At 44.7% G+C, this 21520-nt stretch overlaps 1 protein-coding gene across 1 annotated transcript in view; it reads left to right on the top strand.

Moving 5' to 3' along the window:
- nhsb (Nance-Horan syndrome b (congenital cataracts and dental anomalies)) overlaps positions 1-14292 on the top strand; it is an 83703-nt gene extending 69411 nt beyond the window's left edge. The window contains exons 3-12 of the mRNA XM_076302584.1: positions 4032-4184; positions 5023-5162; positions 5544-5588; positions 7233-7277; positions 7721-7783; positions 9073-9268; positions 9488-9619; positions 10099-13131; positions 13314-13437; positions 13665-14292. Coding sequence (XP_076158699.1) covers positions 4032-4184; positions 5023-5162; positions 5544-5588; positions 7233-7277; positions 7721-7783; positions 9073-9268; positions 9488-9619; positions 10099-13131; positions 13314-13437; positions 13665-14292 — 4559 coding nt within the window. The remainder of the gene's footprint in view (positions 1-4031; positions 4185-5022; positions 5163-5543; positions 5589-7232; positions 7278-7720; positions 7784-9072; positions 9269-9487; positions 9620-10098; positions 13132-13313; positions 13438-13664) is intronic.
- The last annotated feature ends 7228 nt before the right edge of the window (positions 14293-21520 follow it).

Genomic DNA, 21520 nt, shown 5'->3' on the forward strand with positions numbered 1-21520 from the left:
GGAGTGTGAGAGGGTGTACTTTTGTGCTGTCATGCGTGGCAAGAGAGCCTTGTGCTGTCTGTCTATCTGTCTTTCTGTTTCTCTCCCTCTCTCTCTCCCCCTCTCTCTCTCTCCCTCTCTCTCTCTCTATCTCTGATGCTCAAAACTCATGGGGGGAAATGTTGCTGAGTAATTGAGTCCAGTTGAAATACTGCACCTTAGATGGTGATGTGATGTGATGCCCTCATTACTGCAGTCTTCCTTTATGTGTGTGTGTGTGTGTGTGTGTGTACTGTATGTGTGTGAGTATGGACGTGTTTTGCATGTGTGGAAGAGAGAGAAATAGCAAGCGAGTGAATCTGCATATACTGTAGGTGCAGCCATTCATACAGGATACAGGAGGTAGGTATGCATGCAGACTAAGCTGCACACTGCGTACATCTGTATTGCTCCACTGAGCCGTGGGCTTTTGAACTGTCCATGTGTGAGTTGGCGTCCAGAGATCCAGATGCTCCTCTGTCCCCTCAGTTCAGTCGACCACAAACCGCCACTCACACCTGAGTCTGTTCTGCCTGTCAGGTGTAGGTCATCGCTCACACTCACACCTGAGTCTGTTCTACCTGTCAGGTGTACAGTAGGTCAGCTCCGTCTGCTGGACTTGTGTATGGACAAAAGTTGGAGAAGACTCTACACATAAAACAACATTGTTTGAATAATATACAGATGCAGTAAAGCAATGTTTATTTTCAAGTGAGTAAATGTCAAATCCCAGGGGAGTTGCTATCCATGCATACCACCCCCTGCTGCCTGCAGTGCACTGCAGCGTTTGATCCTTTGAAGATAGATAGATAGATAGATAGATAGATAGATAGATAGATAGATAGATAGATAGATAGATACTTTATTGATCCCCAAGGGGAAATTCAAGGTCTCAGTAGCATACAGACATCATACACAACATGCACTTACAGCAGAAATGGTAAATATAAGTATAAACATATAACAAAACTCCACTGTACAATAGAGACAGTAGAAGATAAGAAAAACTAACAAGACTAAATACTAACAATATACTATATCAATTAAATAATCTGTGTGCATGGTGAGGTGCTCAAGAGAGTGAGTGTCATGGTGAAGGTGCAAAAAGTAGTCCAACAGTAGTCCTTTAGTGCAACAGTGCAAGAATAAGGTCTAGAGACCAGCATAAATAAATATGGACAAATAAGATAGTAATGTATAATGTAGACAAGGTAATATAAAAAAATATGTCAGTGCAAGAATAGGTTGAGGTAATAGGGTTACAGCCATTCAGTATTGTAGCAGAAGCCACTGGTCATGTGTGCGAATATAGCATTAAAAACATTGTAGCAGTAAAATAGTAGTAAAAACATTAGGCTGTGGACAGTAGTAAAACAGTAGTGGGCAGTCAGTACTCAAACATGGAGAGGGTGGAAAGGCAGACAGACTATACAGAGAAATCTATCTCTCCTCTTCCCTTAAGTGAAGCATTAAACAGTTCAATGGCCATGGGGACAAATGACTTCCTCAGTCTGTCTGTTGTGCAAGGCAGTGAGCAAAGTCTCCAGCTGATCAGGCTCTTCTGCTTTACAATAGTGCTGTGGAGTGGATGACACTCATTGTCCAAGATGTTGATCAGGGTCCTTTTGTCAGATATTGAAGTGATGCACTCCAGTTCAGCTCCCACTACAGAGCCAGCTTTCCTTACCAGCCTGTCAAGTCACCCAGCGTCCTTTGTGCTTGTTATGGGTGAACAGGGACTCTAACACACCTTCACTCATGTAACTGCGTAACCTGAGCTGTGGGAGTCCTCAGTGGTGTGTGTGTGTGTGTGTGTGTGTGTGTGTGTGTGTGTGTGTCTGTCTTTGTGTACTCGATCACGGGTGAGTCATCTCTGCTTGTGGTCTGGGCTCACATTGATGAATGGCGGCGGTGTCAGATAGCACAGCGCTTTGACCCGGCGGCCGAGGCCACGGACCCTGACCTGGCTATTGTCCCCATGCCAGGTCACCGTGTGAGGACAGGTGTCAGGTTCTAGCCAGGTCCAAACTCTGCTTGAGCTCACATGGCGTCTCAAGACTGGAGGTTGTGGCTGACCCGCTGGGGGTCTCCATCACCCTCCGTCTTCATCTGATGTTTATGAGGCTGGAAAAGCCATGGGAGGTCTGGGCACGTCAGGGCAGGCTAGTTCACAGTCCCACAGCTAAATGGAACACATTGCCTGCTCATCCAGGCATGGAGAGCAAGCTCTCAGTTGCTTGGCTAGATGGAATAGACAGTGTGTGTAAATGCTTTCAGTTGCTTGGCTAGATGGAATAGACAGTGTGTGTAAATGCTTTCAGTTGCTTGGCTAGATGGAATAGACAGTGTGTGTAAATGCTCTCAGTTGCTTGGCTAGATGGAATAGACAGTGTGTGTAAACAGTGACAGCGTTAGGGGAAACAGACTGTTGGCGATCAGGCCGTCAGTATTAGCTGCCAGTAGCACATCACAGAGTGGCAGGCTGCAGTTATAGAGTCAGCCTGCCGGGGGCGCTAGGCTGCTCCTCCCTACATGTGAGCAATGTGATGTTATTAGCATGAGCCGAACACACCTGGGATTCAATGAGCTTTTTAACCTCCACTCACTGAGATAGATGGAATAATCCAATATCCCAGAATTTACACAGTCAACTCCAACCCTAAATTTAAACATATCAGTTGCACAAATAAACCGTGTTAACCTGGCTAACCAGATTCACACAGTAAACCCCAACACTAACCCTAACTTTACACATGCAAAATTCAGTGCCACAAATAAACTGTGTTAACCTCCTCTCTCTCTCCTTGTGGAGCCAGCATGTTCCCATCATGCATTGCTCCAATAATCTTTGCAGCCATCTCTGGTCCATAAGCATTGCATGGTGAGAATAGAGAATTATGGGGGAAAAAAGTCACACATATCTTTCATTTTGGGCCAGAAATTATCCTCTGATAGAGATTTAGAAACGCACTGTAAATTAAATATGATGGGTTGCTGGGATACGGACGACTTTGTGTTCTTCGGGGGAAGCACCTCATGCGGAATACTAATGGGCAGATGCAGCACAACAGAAAGACGAAGAGAAGAGAGGAGAAGAGGGGAGGAGAAGAGAGGAGGAAAAGAGAGGAGTAGAGAAGAGAGGAGGAGGAGAGGGGGGAAAAAGGGATAGAGATCCTCTCTATTTTTTGTCATCGTCTCACAGAGGCCGCATCAATACTCTGTCTATCTGTTGTGAGGCCGATGGCTGAGAACAAAGCGTGGCTATCCTGATGTGGGGCATTCAGGCATGTTGCTTGTATGATGATGATTTAGTGCTGTGGTGGAGACATTGTATTACCTTGGACTCAACTGCATTGCTTTGTTTTACTGCTTTTCTCATATTTATAGAAAAAAGATCCTGCCATATTGTCATGCTTGTGTAATGTATTCCGTTCAAAATCACTTGACTGAGGATATAGACATAATATATATCTCCTATTGGCTGAGTTATGTCTAATTTGAAACTTAAACTATCTTATTTGACTCACTCTGGGTATTGGATCTCTAATTTGACATTTAAACTATATCATCTGGGTATTGGCCTCTGAGTGCCATGAGCCTCTGTCTGTAACTCTAATCTCATACGAATCTTCAAATAATCATATTTGTGGTACTTAACTTTCCTGGACTATCACTGTTTGATCTAGAAACACTCCAGGGTTTCTACTCTTTGTCACTATGCACACAGGTACATTTGAAATCTGACAGCTTTCTAATTAAACACTGAACACTAATTGAAGCAAAGGAGACATCCAACAGAACTACTGTAATGTCTCAATTATATTATCCAATGTCTGCAACCATTAGACATACAACATTTCTTTATGTAGTTATTTTACGTTATGTGGAATAGCATATCTGCTTAAAGTGTGGACGGAACTGATATTGCACTGATGTGGTTTGGTTCAGTGTTGCCGTTAGTTTCTCTAGTCCAGTCCATTATCACTCACTCTCTCCCTCGCCCTCTCGTGCAGCTGTGTCCAACCTGGACGTGGAGAGCAAGCTGACGTCACACTACCAGGCTCCCTGGCACCTCCAGCACAATGTGTTCCACGCCTCCTCACGACCAACCTGCGTCCAAGACCTCCACCGCCACGCCAAGCAGAACCTGCGAGCTCTCCATAGAGGTGCAGATACACGCACAATCACGCACACAGATACACATATGCACACATACAAACACACACACACACACACACACACACACACACACACACACACACACACACACACACACACACACACACACACACACAGACACACACACACACACTCACACACACACACACACACACACACACACACACACACACATACACACACACACACACACACACACACACACACTTTTGAACACTTGTGAACTGTTTTTCTACACGTTATATTTTGACAGAAATGTACATCATGCCCCTGATGCTGAGCAAATAAGGTTATTTACGTAACTGTTTGGCCTACATTTGCACGACAATAACAAAGGATACACAGGTCCGGCTGTTTCATTAAAGTAGTGGTATGGGAACTGGAGTCAGCTTATCATACTTTAACTCACATGGTACTATATGTAAATACCAAACAATAAAAATGTTCTAGAATCAGTCATTTGGTAGCAAAAGCCTCCACTCTATCTCCCCTCTGTGACTGTCTGGCCCAAATGATAATGCTGCTCACGCTGCCACCTTGTGTTCAAATGGAGTAATGCTGGCCCTGACCCACCCCTCTCAACTACCACAAACATAGGCCAGATTAAATTAGTTTATCTTTAACATAATTATAGAAGTTTGAATATTTATTAAAAACCAAAAGTGTAACTGATTTCCACTGTTTACTAAATTAGCACGGAATCAAAATGTCTTTCATATTTATGATACATAGAGACTACACGTGACATGTGAGTTCATAAGAGACAAATAAACATAAACATGTATACTGTGTGTGTGTGTGTGTGTGTGTGTGTGTGTCTTACAGACCAACAGCAGAGGCAAAGGTCCACCAGCCGGGAGCGTCATCAAGTGACCATCTCCATCTCAGTGGCGCCCCCTATGCCCACCTACCCTTCACCGCGCACCCTACGGCGGAGAGAACAGAGGGGTCGGCACGCACACACGGTAAGAGTCCAGAGACAGCTATTCACTGTCTAATAATAATATAAGAAGAAGAAGAAGAAGAAGAAGAAGAAGAAGAAGAAGAAGAAGAAGAATCAATACAGGGGAGCTACTGCACCACAGCTCATGAGACTAAATGGGTTTTTTTTTGGTGGTACAGGATAGTGCTGAGGTGCTTGATGTGTCTTACATGTATTAGCTTTTGTTCACCATGAGTGTGCGTGTGCGTCTGGCTATATTTTTTGTCTTGTGTAATTGATGAATGAATGGCTTCTGGTGGAATGTGGAGTTTACTGTAAATAGGGCATTACTGTAAGAGCAGTGTTGTGGCAGTGCACCAACCCCTGTGTCCTTTCCTCTCTATTGCAACTTATATCTGAGCAGGAGAGGACCGTGAGAGAGTCTGAGATCCAGACCGCTCAGAGAAAGGTAATTGCTGTGCGCTTTGCCTGCAAGAACACTGCCATTGTGTCACTTCATCTGTCAGTAAAGTGATGGTTTTCATTTTATAATAATTCCTTTCATATTTATAATATATCCTTTTTCATATTTTTATTTGAAGTCATTGAATTTCCAATTTTATTTCTATTTCATTTCATTCATATTCAGCATGACAGTCAACATGCCATTCATTTTTCATTTCATTTTCCACCAATTTTTATGTAAAACTGTATGTGAAATTATGAAATGTTGCATGTTTTTTGAGATGATAGTGGCTGAGATCTATTGATTTCACATTTACTGTAAAGCAACACCAAAGAACTTTCCTTCTGTCGCACGCACGCTATATGTTTATCCAGCACCGGCTTTGCAAATAACGATGTCCACAGACAAGGTAGAATATGTTGCACAATTTATGAAAGTACTATGTATTGCGACATCAGATGCAAGTCAAATTTGTAGTTTCTTATGTCTCATTCCATCGAACTACAGATCCTCTACCCGATCTGGCAAACTTACATAGTGCGGTTATAGCCGATAGAGGGCCGCAAAGCGAATACAGAAGTGCCGTTCACCCTGTTACAAGTTGATGAACCACTGAAACGATTTTGGAAACATTATTTTAAGGTTCAAAAAACTCTTTGGTGTTGCTTTAAAATGTCTCTGAGGTGTGTGTGTGTGTGTGTGTGTGTGTATCTGATGGTGTGTGTGTGTGTGTGTGTGTGTGTGTGTGTGTGTGTGTGTGTGTGTGTGTGTATCTGATAGTGTGTGTGTGTGTGTGTGTGTGTGTGTGTGTGTGTGTGTGTGTGTGTGTGTGTGTGTGTGTGTGTGTGTGTGTGTGTGTGTGTGGTATCTGTTGGTGGATCTGTTGTGGGCGGTGGTAGTGTAGTGGTTAAGGAGCTGGGCTAGCGTGCAGTAGCCTGTAGGGCGGTGGTAGTGTAGTGGTTAAGGAGCTGGGCTAGCGTGCAGTAGCCTGTAGGGTGGTGGTAGGGCTAGCGTGCAGTAGCCTGTAGGGTGGTGGTAGGGCTAGCGTGCAGTAGCCTGTAGGGTGGTGGTAGTGTAGTGGTTAAGGAGCTGGGCTAGCGTGCAGTAGCCTGAAAGTTGTCGGTTCAATTCCCGGCTTCCACCGATGTGCCCTTGAGCAAGGCACTTAACCCCAAGTTGCTCCTGGGACAATGTGATCCCTTGTAATATAGCTGACATATGTAAGTCACTTTGGTCAAGAAGTGTCTGCTAAATGTAATGTAATGTAATATTGTGTGTGTGTGTGTGTGTGTCTATCTGATGGTGTGTGTGTATATCTGATGGTGTGTGTGTATGTACAGTAGTATCTGATGGTGTGTGTATGTGTAGTATCTGATGGTGTGTGTGTGTGTGTGTGTAGTATTTGATGGTGTGTGTATGTAGTATCTGATGGTGTGTGTGTAGTATCTGATGGTGTTTGTGTGTAGTATCTGATGGTGTGAGTGTGTGTAGTTTCTGATGGTGTGTCTGTGTGTAGTATCTGATGGTTTGTGAGTGTAGTATCTGATGGTGTGTGTGTGTGTGTAATATCTGATGATGGTGTGTGTGTAGTATTTGATGGTGTATATTTAGTATTTGATGGTGTATATTTCTCCAATAATGCTGCAGGAGAGACCTGCAAGAGAAGCAGAGATTCAGTGTGTACCACGAAAGGTAAACTTTACAATCAATGATGGTCTCACTTTTGTTGAAACATGGCTTTCGAGACCATTACATTTTAAATGTGTTTACCCAAGGCACTAAACACTCCATTTAGAATGCTTGTACCAACAGAGTCCACATAAGCAGCAGGCCAGGAGGTTTTCTCCAAGTAGCTCAGCCACATCTAACCTCACTCTGATATTTTCACAGTGTGACAACACCTGGTGACCGGGAAAACAACGAAATAACAATCTGTCATTTTACTGTTCACTATTTGTTTGGCTTCTTAGGTCTCAGGTCCAACTTGCTGGTTTGATGCTGGTGCCTACCCCTCATTTGTCATTGTGTGTGTGTGCTGTGGTTTTTTTTTTGTTGATGTGTGATTTTCTTTCTCAAAACAACACCCATCCATTTTATTTTGTTTTGTTGTTGTTTTTGATTGTTTGTGTTTGTAGTTTGCCCGACCCCGCCCCTCATCCCCTACACAGTGCTGCTTCTTCATCCCTTGGAGCAGAAAGGTATTTTTTCTTCCTTCGCTCCTTCACTGAAATGTGTTCTCTTTCCCTCTTTTTCCAGCTCTTTTTCCTTCTCTCTTCTAGATCCTCCTTTCCTGCTGCTGCTGCTGCTGCTCTCTGAACGCTGTCGAACTTTCTTTTCCTTCTTTAATCTTGTTTGTAATCTTCTATCCTCTTCCATAGGTGATGGATTCACCCAAAAACCTGATCTTTTTATCATTTTCAGTAGTGATGGCTGTGTGTCAGTTTTAGGTGGTTTGAAAGTCTTTGGTGACAGACATGTCATTTAATACAAAATGATCTTCACCATTTGGAGAACAGAACTTTGACTTTCTGCTGTGACATAGTGATAAAGTGTAATTTAAATATATAAGCTTTCATCTAATTGTCAGAAGACTTTACTGTTGCCGTGGGAGTGGAGGTCTTCGTAGTGAATGGCTACCCTTGAGCACTGCTGTAATTCCTGAGAAAAAAGACAGACACTTAGCTTTCCCCAGATTTCCATTTCAAGTTGTTTTATTACCCTGGAGAGAAAAGTGACTCTCTGCCCTTCTCTGTCGCTGCCGACATCCACATGAATGACACTCTTGTGCTTGTCGCTCTACTCCGCATCTCTCTGCTCTAATGAAATGGGTTCTGGAGAAGAGCCAGTGACCAAATCCAAAACTGGCATTTCGCCATTTCGCCATTTCGCCCAACCCCTTCTATTCTTTCATTCTCCCTCTCTCTCTAGTTCTCTTTCCCTCCTCTCTCTCTCTCTCTCTCTCTCTCTCTCTCTCTCTCTCTCTCTCTCTCTCTCTTAGGCCTGAACTAGTCTCAGCTGAACTTTATATCCAAATGAAAAACCCAAAGTGTTTTATGGGAATGGCAGCTGCAGAGCAACAGCTCTTATAGAGATTGAAAGTCCCAGTTTGAAAAAAAAAGCATGTCAATGCTTACTCTATGCTTACTCTATAATGCTAAACACGTGAATTCGTACATTGAGTAGGGAGGTCTGCCAAAGTGCTGTCAATCAATCCCCCCCCCCCCCCCCATGGAAATGAGTCTTTTCCTTCAGCAGCTTTTAACATACCACATTTCATCACACTTCTCAGTGCCACCAGATATTGTTTATATATTATGAAAAGCACTTATTATTGTGAAACTATTTTAGAAAAAAAAAAAAACCCGTAGGAAAATCTGAACAAGAAAAAAACTTTTTTTTAAACTGCTTAATAAGACTGAAGCAAAAGATGAAAAAGATTCCTGTTCAAGTGAAAAGCTTTCTCTCTCTTTCTCTCTTTGCCCTGCAGGCAGCCTCTGCTACAGACAAAGATGCAGAGGTCTCGACTCTGGGTCACAGACCCAAATGTCCGGTGCCAAACCCGCCCTCCACCCTGGACAAGCAGACTAACTGGTCCAAGGCACTGCCTCTGCCCACGCCGCAAGAGAGGATGAAAAATGACCGCCACGTCATCTCATCCAGCATCATCCCCATCAATGTCTCTGGTAAACCAAACCTTACGCTCTAACTACTTATGCAGTGTGTTTTCATGTATTTATATAAAGTTACATTATTTATTTGTATAGATGTAGTATTTTTCACTCGAAATGCCTTTTTAGACAAGGTGCAAGGAATGGAAGAGTTTCACTAATGAAATGACTGCTAGTGACACAACTAACAGGAGTTTGATTCGAGGCTCAGTGGCGGTATGTTGTTCTCCACAGGAGTGGGCTTTGACCGTGAAGCCAGTGCCCGCTGCTCGCTCGTCCACTCTCAGTCCGTTCTCCAGCGACGGCGGAAACTACGACGGAGGAAAACAATCACGGGCATTCCGAGACGAGTGCAACAGGACATGGGTACGGCCGCCCACTGCCCCAGCTTGTCTGTCTGCTTCCACTGTAGGAGAACAGCAGGGGCAGCTGTAGGATGTGGTTTTGGAAAAAAAAAACAAGTCATGTTGGACAACAGACTAAAACATTACGAGACTCTCTCTCCTGGATAGAGATTAAGCTGTTGTCCAGGATTATATGTGTTTTTAAATGCAGAATCTCCGTTCAAAATGCGATTCTGTCCAAGACTCTAGTTAATCCCTGTCTGGGAAACTGGCCCTGCGTCTGTCATGTAAAAATGTATGACTCAATAAGGTCTTCGTAAACAAGAAGGACCAGGCAAGCCTTGGTTTACGGCACACACACACATACTCAAATACACACACACACACAGACATAATATTTACAGTAGATGCAATTACACATTAGACCTATAAATTCCTCCAGCTCAATTGAAAAGGTCCCATACTGATATTATAGTGAAATTTTCATATGCTGTGTTCCAGATTCTGATGAATCTCCCGTTGCCAGAGAAAGAACTGTGATCATCCACGCCAACCCACAACTGTCCCTGTGCCACGACGAGCTGTCCATCTGCAGCCGCCTCAACACCAAGGACTCTGGCTGCCAGACGGACGACTGCCTGATCGCCGCACCCTCTCGGCGCCGAATCCGCGCCCAGCGCGGTCAGGGCATTCCGGCCTCGTTGTCCCACTCCACCGGGAACATCTCCTCCCTGCCCGACCGCTCCGACGGCATGTACACCTCCGCCTCTGGAGGGCGCCTGCGTTCCCGAAGCTTGCCGCGAGAGGGCGGCCGCATCCGCGACGAGATGCAGGACGACAGCGACGAGGACGACGAGGAAGACGATGATGAGGATGAGGACGAGGAGCTCTCCCCGTACGAGGCCGAGGACTTCCTCCCCGTGCCGGGCCAGCACATCCTGAAGGACGAGGAGGAAAGCACGGATGACCAGGCCATGCCGGAGCTGCAGCTGGGCAGCTTGAAGCGTGGGGTGACGAGGGCCGGCAGCCCTGACCACGGCTGGATCGAGCGCGGCCGGTCACGACTCCCGCGCAAGGCGGACATGGGAAGCTGTGAGATCTCGTCCAGCTCCGATACGTTCAGCAGCCCGATCCACTCGGTGTCTACCACTGGGGTGCTCGGGGGCCAGATCGACCACAAAGAGGACCACCAGTCGTCCAGCGGCAACTGGAGCGGCAGCAGCTCCACCTGTCCCTCGCAGACGTCCGAGACCCTCCCCCCGGCCTCCTCGCCCCCGCTGACCGGCTCGTCGCACTGCGACTCGGAGCTTTCGCTCAACACGGCCCCCCACATCATCGACGACACCACCGGCTTCATCATCGACCCCTACCAGAGCGACCGTGCCCAGACCCAGGGACGCCGGTCCGGCTCCTTCACCGACCAGATGGACGACGCCGGCGTGAGCACGGCCAGCGAGGGCGAGTGGAACTACGCGCAGGACCAGGCGGAGCAGGACCAGCCCTGTCCGCAGGATTTCAGCCCCAAACGCTCCCGGGAGCACCAGGGAGGCCTGCAGTGTCCAGGCTACAAAGCCACCTACGAGGGCTTCAGCGGGAAATCCTCGGGGGAAATGGGGGGCGCCAACTTGCACTATACGGAGACAGAGGGCCTCTACGCCTCCATGCACTTTGACTGTGGTCTTAAGGAGAGCAGGAGCTACGTCTATAACTATGCAGCTGAATGTGGCCCTGGCACAACCACGGGGCTCAGCGAAGGTGGCTACGCTCAGTCCGACTACAGGGGCGCTAGGGCAGGCGGACGGCAGAGTCTCTCACTACGAAAGCCAAAGGCGAGGCCACCCCCGCCAAAACGTAGTTCATCGTTGAAGGAATCGAGCAGTATGGAAATATTGGACCAGAGTGAACCAAAGACACTGATCAGTGACCAGCCCCTGCCGTTGTCTTCCAGGGAAATGAAGCTGGACTTGGATCTGGCCAGTTCTGTGGGTCCAGCGGAGATGCTGGGCCTCGAGCCCGAGACCCTGGGTGCCTGGGGTGTTGAAAGTTCAAGAGAGGTGGACGACGCGTCTCCATTCTGTTCCAGCGACACACACTCCTTCAAGGATGAAGGGGCCGTGCAGTCCGACTATGCAGACCTCTGGCTCCTCAATGACCTGAGGACCAATGACCCCTATCGGTCATTGTCCAACTCCAGCACAGCCACAGGCACTACTGTTATAGAATGTGTCAAGTCACCAGAGATCTCCGAGGCCCAGACTGTGCGTCCGAGTTCCAAGCCCAGTTCACCATCTCATCCCCCCGCAGAAAACGACTTCAAGCTCTCGTCCCCCGAGAAGTTAGCCGGCTTGGCTTCTCCTTCCAGCGGCTACTCCAGCCAGTCCGAAACACCCACCTCGTCCTTCCCCTCAGCCTTCTTCCCCAACCCGCTGTCCCCAACCAGTGGGAAGAGGAAGCCCAAAGTCCCCGAGAGGAAATCCTCGCTCTCCTCCCTGCAGCAGCAGCACCTCGCCAGCTGCTCGTCCAGACGGGACGGCGAGCCGCCCACGGCTGTCCCTCCCTCTCACCTCGACCTAAGTGCTCTTCACAGTGGTCCCCCCAAGCCCCCGCCGTACCGGATCCACACTCTCCACCACAACAAGCAGAGGGCAGCGGCCGCAGCAGCGGCTGCAGCAGAGGCCAGGGCTGTGGCTGCTGCTGCTGCTAGCGTTGCTAGTGCTGCTAGCGCTGCTAGTGCTGCTAGCGTTGTTAGCGCTGCGGCCAGCATTAACTCCGCTGCTAACACAAACCCAGATGCAGTCTGCTCAGCCCACATGGCTATCACACCCACCGTTCTGAGGTCAGTCCAGTTGCGCTCTGTTGGCACGAGGGAACAAGAGCAATCCAGCACAGAGACCACCGCTAGGCCGAGGTTCCCTGCTCAGTACTCTGACAATAGACCGACACCATCCTCTCGGCCTCCTGCCTACAAGTCCCATGATGCACCATCTCAGGAGTTAAGTGACACTGGGGTCTCGTTAGGAGAGAGTACCCGCGCCACAGAGCCCGCGCCACGACACAAGACGAGGCACCAGAGGCTCGTCCCCGGCACGTACTGGGCCATGACAGCTTTTAGGACGCCTGTGGAGGTGACCGGGGACGATGACGACCTTATACCTCAGTCAGGAGCAGAGCCCGAATCCAGAAGCGGGATATGCAGCGCCGGAGACCTGACCGCTAGCGGAGGTCTCCAGACGGAACCCTGTACTCACAGACCCAAGCTCCAGTGGACAGACGCTGGGTCCGCCTCGTTATGTCTGACCAGCACTATGTCCCACCCTGCTCAGAGTGAAACAACAGCAAGCTGTGACTTTGTACTGTTCAGCAGTCCTGATAAAGTGCCTGCTAGAACATCGGAAGCATCGCACACTTACAAAATCAGCGATGCCCGGAGCAGAGAGGATGACTGCGAATCTCTAGGTGTTAACACCAGAAGTGCCTCCCAGGACAATCGAGATGAGGGGTCAACTCCAGACACAGAGGATTACTTCAGTAAAGGTGAGTCATGTCGTCTGTGTGAACACCTTTTCCAGAGATTAATCTTATGTTGCATTTAATGCATGCAGTGCACGAAATTCTGCATTTGAAAGCAATGCGATGAGACTTTTGGTACTGGACCTGTAGTGTATAACGTTATATAATGACTTGATTAAAATATACTTTAATGTGTATACCTGTAGACTCTACACCCAGTGACAATTCCACCTCTCCATTGACTGATGACACCAAACCCGATGAAGACGGTGTTTTCCCTTCACCAAACAGACTGCGCACAACAGAGGACCTATTCGCCATGATCCACAGGTTAGAACTTTAGAATGGGTTCCACTTCGGGGCACTTCAAATCAAATCTTTACAGTCCTTGTAGTTCTCACCCTACACCCTACAACAGTTTGTCAGCCAAGAAATATATTTATGTTTATAGTCCTTAACTTGCCTAAAGCAACTGACAATGACATCCTTAGATATTAATAGATATTAATGTACTCATCAATATGTCACTCAACCCGGTTGCTCCCTAATTCTTTAAGGTCTAAGAGGAAAGTTCTGGGCCGCAAGGACTCGGGGGAACTGTGCGTGAAAAGTCGAGTCGGGCCCCCTGCGGTCAGCATCCCCATTCCAATCCCTGTCAGTGTCCCCGTGGCGACACCCAGCACGCCCACTGCCCCCCCAACCCCTGCTGGCTCCCAGCGCGTCCCAGGCCCCATCTACCGCAACGCCAAGAAGTCCAGCACCTCCAACGAGGAGTTCAAGCTGCTGCTGCTGAAGAAGGGCAGTCGCGCGGACTCCAGTTACCGCATGTCCGCCACCGAGATCCTCAAGAGCCCCATCGCGCCCAAGACCCCCGGAGAGCTGCTGCTGGAGGGGGTCAAGCCTCCCGAGGAGCCCCCGTCCCCCCTGCAGGAGTCGTCGCCGCCAGCCGGGGGGCCAGACCCGCTGTCCAATCCCCAGTACCCCCGTGCCAACACTGAGGGCTTCTCTCCCAAGACACTCGCCGCGACCGGCTCGTCCAGGCAGGGCCGCTCCCGCATCCCCCCCGCGGCCAACAGCAGCCGCTACAGCACGCGCAGCCGCCTCTACACTGCCCCCATGCAGGCCATCTCGGAGGGGGAGACGGAGAACTCCGACGGGAGCCCTCACGATGACCGCTCCTCCTAGACCCCCCGCGCCCTCCCAAAAGCAGCACGCTTAAGAAATGCGTTCTCTTTGGCAGAAAAACTATATCATTCAGCAGATTAGACAGAAGAGAAGGAAATAACAAGAGGACTCAGACAATAGACTGTGTCACACACACACACATACACACACACACACACACACACACACACACACACACACACACACACACACACTACAGACATTTTTGTACTAATCCCATGTGTCATTTGCCCAGGAGGACACTTAAAGAGGAGGGGATATCCTGTTTTCAACTGGAACATTTTACAACACACACAACCACACACACACACACAAACAACACTGACAAACAACTTACATTTATATATGAATTAGGGAAACTTCCATTGCAGTTTTTCATCTGTTTTGACGTAACACATCTTTTCCTTGTGTTGAGGGAACAGCATTGGTCTTTCAATAAGTTTAGCTGTTTTATCAACCTCTTCATATCAACTACAACTATCAACATTTACAGATTAGATATCTTTATAAGTATGTCCATCAACATACCAGAAGTAGGCAATATACTTCTACTATGTTTTTTTTTAAAAACTGAAGGACTTGTGCATCGTATATATCACGCAAACATATGTCCCAAATATACTGTATGCATATGTTCTGCACTATGGTGCCACAAAAGGGAAGTATTTTTCTGCAGTCATAGACACACATATCTCTAAAAGGCAGGCATACATGGGACAATCTTACTGTTGCCTTTAACACTTACCACAGGTCACATTTTGTTCTACACAGCCAGTGTAAAGTAAAATACTACAAAGCTACTGCACATGCATTTTGGGGCATGGTTGAGAAAGATGCTACAACTTTCATTTCAGAGCTGGTCGTCGGCGTATGGTGCAGGTGCCCCACCCAGTTGTGCCACAGCTGGGGCCTGACTGGTGGTTTGATGTCTGATTTGAGCAAGAGGGTTTTGATATCATAAACCTGATGTGGTTAGTCTTGAGAGGATGGTGGCGAAAGGATCAAGGCCCGAGTAGCTGGTATAATACTATTATCTTCCACGAGTGATGCGTAGAATCCTGACTAGTATTAACTGGTATAATACTATTGACACCCACCAAGGGATGCATAGAGTATAACTATTCTTGTTCACAATCTCTCTTGGACTTTTATTTTGTAAGAGATTGAAAAGACTGTTTATTAAAATTTAATTTGGACTTGATGTGGATGATACATTATACCTTCAGAAGACTACACACACTAGATCATGTTTTTTATGAGTTAACTAATATATACCATTGAAACACTTGAACAGACTTGAGATCAAGGTGCAGATAAAATATCTTTGTCACTGAGCCAAGATCATGTACTGATATTTGTCACAGGACTGCATTCTGTAGATTTAGTCATTTTAGTCACCTGAGTTGGGATTCCACACTTCACCAACGTATGGGCCATACCACCTTCAAATAATTATTGTTTGAATAAAGAAATCACATCATTTGGTGCCCAAAGTTATCAGGTACATCAAATAACTGCATGGATACCAATGCAGAGGCCAATGTTAATAGTAATGTGTAAGAGACTATTGTGGGAAAAACAGTAGGGTAAAAATGTCTTGGTGTATTCTGTGAATACCGTTGCATTGACATTCATTGTAAATGTTTGCCTGAATGGAAAGAGTGAGCAAGAGTCATAACTGATGATTGATATGATACACTTTAAAAAAAAAAAAAGAATAATGTGATCTGCTGAACTTACACTGTGCTGATGAGCCAGGGCGCTGACCATTCATCACTTCCTTTGCTGGACAGAAACATTTAAACTGTATCTTTGTTTTACAAGTGTTCTTGAATTTGTCAAATCTTGCAATAGCACCAGATAATGACCACAGGGAGCTTGTCCAGTGGCGCACTTTGCCAACACAGAAGAAAAAAAACACTATTTCCAGATGACTTGAATTTGTTCAATAAGTATGTTCTATAAATGTAAAATACAATGTTTAATTTGTGTTGTACCGTTCTAAGTCAGAGCTTTATCAGTGGGTGGTCAACCAGACAATCTAATGAGGCCCTGTTGAATCCTCAGTAATGAATTACAGCATTTCGAAGAAAGGGTGCGTATGGTGATATGTGTGCAAGCAAGTGTCCAGGGTGCTACAGTCATTGTGACTCTAAGTGATAGAACAAAAACAAATGATGATGCAATATTTAGGCTCATGTGTGAAACACAGGGTGAGTTGGCCGGAGTGTGTGATCTGGTGTGCATTAGCTCTGCACCATCTTTTCTCATAGATACAGCCTGGCTCTGCATCTTCCTCACATAGATACATAACACCCCCCCCCCCTCCCCAGTCCCTGATATGTTCCCAGCTCAACACCGGTGCTTATTTCACCCCTGACTCACGAGTATACCCTTACCAATGAGTGGACTGTTTAAGTGCCATGTACTCTGTGTCTTGGCTGAGCTCGGGTGATAGTTTTATAACGTACAGCTGTGCTAGAACGAATGGATTGCGGCTAAAATATGTTCTCGTTTGTAAGGAAACAGTCAGGGGTCGGAGCTGAGTCATGACTCTGTTATGCTTTTCACCTGTCCACTTGCTCATGTAATTACAGTAGTCAATGGTTTAGATGTCTTTATTTATTTTTGTTACTTTGAGAAAAACAAATGAAAAGAATATGGATCAATGATTTCTCCATTTTGTCCAAAGAACACACTGTAGTGTTTTACCATGGGCTCATACATATAGGACTATTACATCAATTGAAGCTGTTTAATGCTGACAATACGGAAAATAGAAAATATTTTTAATTATGGGATATTTTAATCCAGAGAATTATTTTGTTAATAAAGATAGAAATGACAATAAATCTTTATTTAAATGAATGCTGGTTGAAGATATTTGATATGAGAGGATATATCAACCCAGCTGTTACAGTAAAGGAATGAACTACTAAGAACCTTTTTGAGAGTAGCTGTAATTCACAATCTTTAAAAAAAAAAAAAAAAAAAAAAAAGCTACTGTGTATGCTATTGGATTCTAGTTAGATGTTTTTGGTGCTCTGAATTTATTCTATATTATTGGTCATATTGTATTTTATTGTTGCCACTGAGAAAAAACTCCTGTATTTTCATCTTCCATGGGTTGCAAATGATAGTGTTCACCTTGTGCTGACAGTATACAGGCACCCATGGACTGGCTGGCCTGCAACACTAGTGATGTCACAGGCACCCATGGACTGGCTGGCCTGCAACACTAGTGATGTCACAGGCACCCATGGACTGGCTGGCCTGCAACACTAGTGATGTCACAGGCACCCATGGACTGGCCTGCAACACTAGTGACGTCTGGAGAAACCTGATATTGTAGCACTGTAGCCATATCTGTTGGATGATTTTTTTTAAAATCCCAAACCACTATAGCTAGCTGTACTCCAAGAGTAATAGCACTCGTGTTGCAGCTGTTCAAGCTTTTTACAAATGTTTTAGAACATTTTAAAAAGGGAACAACTACTGGACACTTGACTTTATTTAGTGTCTCAGTACAATGTCTTAACGTAACACATGAGATCCCAGACAGATTTGTCATCGTCTTTTTTATCTGTGTGTGCTGAGGAGCTGGCAGCACAGTTTAGGACTGTTGTTTATCATTGCTGTTTTTCAAGGTACCTTTGGAGTAGTTTCATAATCAAATTTCATTCCATTGTCTGAAACATGTTGGCACTTACACACACTGGACATTTTTACATTTCTACAGAGAAACGCATTAATATATTTTTGGTCTTTTTCCTTGCTGTAATCTTGAAGTTTGTGTGATCATGTGAAGAATCACTTTAGACTGGTCCTGTGTTGTTTTCTTTAAAAAAAAAAAAAAAAAAACGTCATGATTCATTGCATCTTCATGGTGTGTGGATGGACAAGCACAGTTCTTCTGTTTGCCGAAGGGTATGTACAGACTTGCGACGTGAAATAATAAAAGGCAACAAAAGAAACCATGAGGCCCACAATGTAGCGGACTGGCTAAGACTCATCTCATTCAGGTTAAAAGCTCCAGTTAAATAGATTTGCATCCATTTTTGTATTTTTGTATAAACCTGTACATATATTCTTTTTAAACTGTTGGGGAAAAAACGTTGCTTTTGTTACAAAAATGTTTGAAAAACATTGAAAAAAAGATTGAAACGATTAAATGAAAAAGAAGAAAAGAGACAGAAGAAGAGTTGAGACAAGTTTCAAAAGTTTACATTATTCCAAGCCTTTGTATATTTTTGAGCTTGTGCTACACTTTCGTTCTTGTATTTATTTTTAGTACACATTGTGGAAATCTCATTGTAAATCTGAACCATTTGCCAGGTCTACTGGCTGCTTAGTAACTGCATAGAAAAGGCCAATAAATGTGATTGCGTTGAACAATAATCTGACTGTTTATTTTATCAGGGATCCGGTTGAATCCGTCACTACTGAGGAATGATGTGTTGGGAGTTAGAGCCCGATTGGGCCAACAGGTGGCAGTGTGGAGCTGAAGGGGAGAAGGCATCCTCGTTATTGGCCTCCAGATGTAGCCTACTCCTTTTGTCTGTAGAATCCAATTTACACCATGAAAAAGACATTAAAAAAAATTAAAGGGCATTTAATATGTAAGACGTCTACAGGTACAGATATGTAGCCTAGGCTTATAGGCTAACCCTGCTGGTGACTCGTGGAGAGAGACTTGAAAAGGATGCTCGGAGCGACTAGGTTAATTGATATTTAGGCTATTGTGAATGCAGAAATCAAATATAATCTCATAATTACAAAGCGAATTGTTATTAAAAGCAAAATGTGTTGTCATTGGATCACTTAACATTTGTAGGAAGGAAATCATCGATTACTACACTTTGATCAGGATTACGATATTAATAGGCCTAGTGTTTAATGCCTTACATTAAAAAAAAGAATTCATTCAACTTCACGTGACATATCGAGACTTGAACAAAAAGCAATGCATTCACAGCAGTGGAGCACTGGTCCATTGTCAACCATGATAAATTAAGAATTAATTTATATTTGACTGAGCTTCAGTTCAAAAACATTTATAAATGGGAGGGACGTCTCTGTTGGTGGTCAAAAACTCATTAGGCTAGTCTTCCTGGACTTTCTGGTGTCAACATGTTGCACCATCTGCCTTTGAAGCTTCATGTCAACAATGCATTCTGAGGCAAGAGGATGACAGGACCACTGTTGGCCGAGGCACATTCCTCTCTTTCGCTAAGGACAAGTTCGTAGACAACAGGGGACTTTGACTGTCTGTGTTTCATTGTTCTGTCAGTTTGCGTGAGTAAGACATCAACGACAGCAGGGTTTAACTCCATAATTGCGCTCATGAAAGCGTATTGAACAGAAAGCGTTTACAATTGCATTTGACTGGAGGGTCACATTCTTTGGTCTGTCACAGTCCTATGTTGGGAATGAAGATGACTTTGGGGCAAAATTTGGTAGACTGAACACAGATAGCCTATACTATGTTATGTGAGAGTCACGCTTCTTGCTTTCTCTTGGGTGGAATTTGATTTTACTGAAGAAAGACAAAGATAAATAGATCGGAATTCAGTGTTTGCCACTGATTTCTTTCTTGCACTGACCTGATATTATTGACTGGCGATTGGTAGCCTATGAGATTGAGGCGCACTGGTCGTTTAGGACTGAAAGGTTCTGTAAAAATGTGATAGGTGACAGAGTTAACCGTAAACACAAAACAAATAGGCCTAATTAAAAAAACAAATGAAAGGATTGTAGAGTCGATGACCAGTCGAGCCACATAGCCACATTAACGTTTTTCAATCATCTCACGCACACAGCAGTTGTAGTAGCCGAAAGTAGGAGGAACGCGCGAAGAGAACTTTGCTGTCATTGGACCCTCGGTCTGAGAAGAGAATGATGATAGCGCGAAGTTTTATGTTAATGTTTAGGCTTCTTAGGAGACGCTTTTGTCCAAAGCGTCCTACCTACGACCTAAGTTTGCTGCGATAATTTAACGGCTTAACTACCGGAGCCAATTAAATAGGTCATTCCATTTCTGTTTGTAAATGCAATTTAGCAAATTATCCTACTTCTGAGGACTAGCCTAATTGAAGACTGCTTATGACTGTAACCTACGTTCGAACAACACAGGTAAGATACGATATCAATATGTTGCCAATATTGTTGGCTAGCTAAATTAGCCTATCCCGTAGGCATTTTTTATTTATCTAATGTAGACTAGGCTAAACAACGAACTGTGGATATTAGACCCAAAAGATGTCGCCGTTATAATGCCTTCGCCAAAGTGACATAAGTTGGATCATCTAGCCTGCCATAGGCTCATTGTAGCAGTTCCTTTCATAGAGCCTGTGGTAGCCTGCCTTATCGTTAGTGTGAGTAAAACTTTGTGAGTAAAATTCTGTGCTTTTTAGGCTACCTAATTTAAGGTTTAGGTTATTGCCTCAGGGTAGGCTAAGTAGGCTAATTATTAGGAAAAAAACAACACGAATTGCTGATATTATTGTTATCATTATTATATGGCTATTATAATTATTAGGCCTATTATTATTATTATTAGTAGTAGTAGTAGTAGTAGGCTATTAGTATTATTATTATTATTATTAGCCTATTATTATTATTATTATTATTATTATTGTTGTTGACATTATTTAGTCTGATTTTAAAAACTGTTTAATGCAAACTGAGTTATTTCATGTACAAAGTTCCTTTCACAATAGCCTACCTATAATAAACTGTGTAGGCCTACAGTTGATGTCAAGTCTTGCTGATCCTAGCACTTAACCAGCCGTCTTGAACTGACACTCAACTGTTTAAAAACAGCACTCACTGCACTTATTCTTACTGTAGGCCTACTCTATTGTTTTTAAATTGTCCTAAAATTGTTGAGAGATTTAATTGCTTTAAACCCTAACTGTTACCATGTTGTTAGTCGCTTTGGTTAAAAATGCGTCAGCCAAATGTGATGTAGGCTAATGTAACGTGTTAGGCCTAGGAACTCGTTGTCTCGTTGAACATCGTTTGTCTCATAGGCGAACAGATACTTGGATTCATTAGTATTCTGTAGCCCAAAACATGCAGCGTGTAGCCTAGTTTATTTTTTATTTGTTTTTTGTATCCTTAATAAAAATATAATTTACCCAATATTTTTTGTACAACGTAGTTTTACCAATAATGTCAGCTCACAGTTTAATCGTCATCATGAACACACTTAACAAAGTGCGGGTGG

The sequence above is a fragment of the Alosa pseudoharengus genome, unplaced genomic scaffold, assembly GCF_046254945.1.
Source record: "Alosa pseudoharengus isolate Yale_2024_CS ecotype anadromous, Long Island Sound unplaced genomic scaffold, YU_APseudo_1.1 YU_APseudo_1.1_scf_24, whole genome shotgun sequence".
NCBI classification, from domain to species: domain Eukaryota; kingdom Metazoa; phylum Chordata; class Actinopteri; order Clupeiformes; family Clupeidae; genus Alosa; species Alosa pseudoharengus.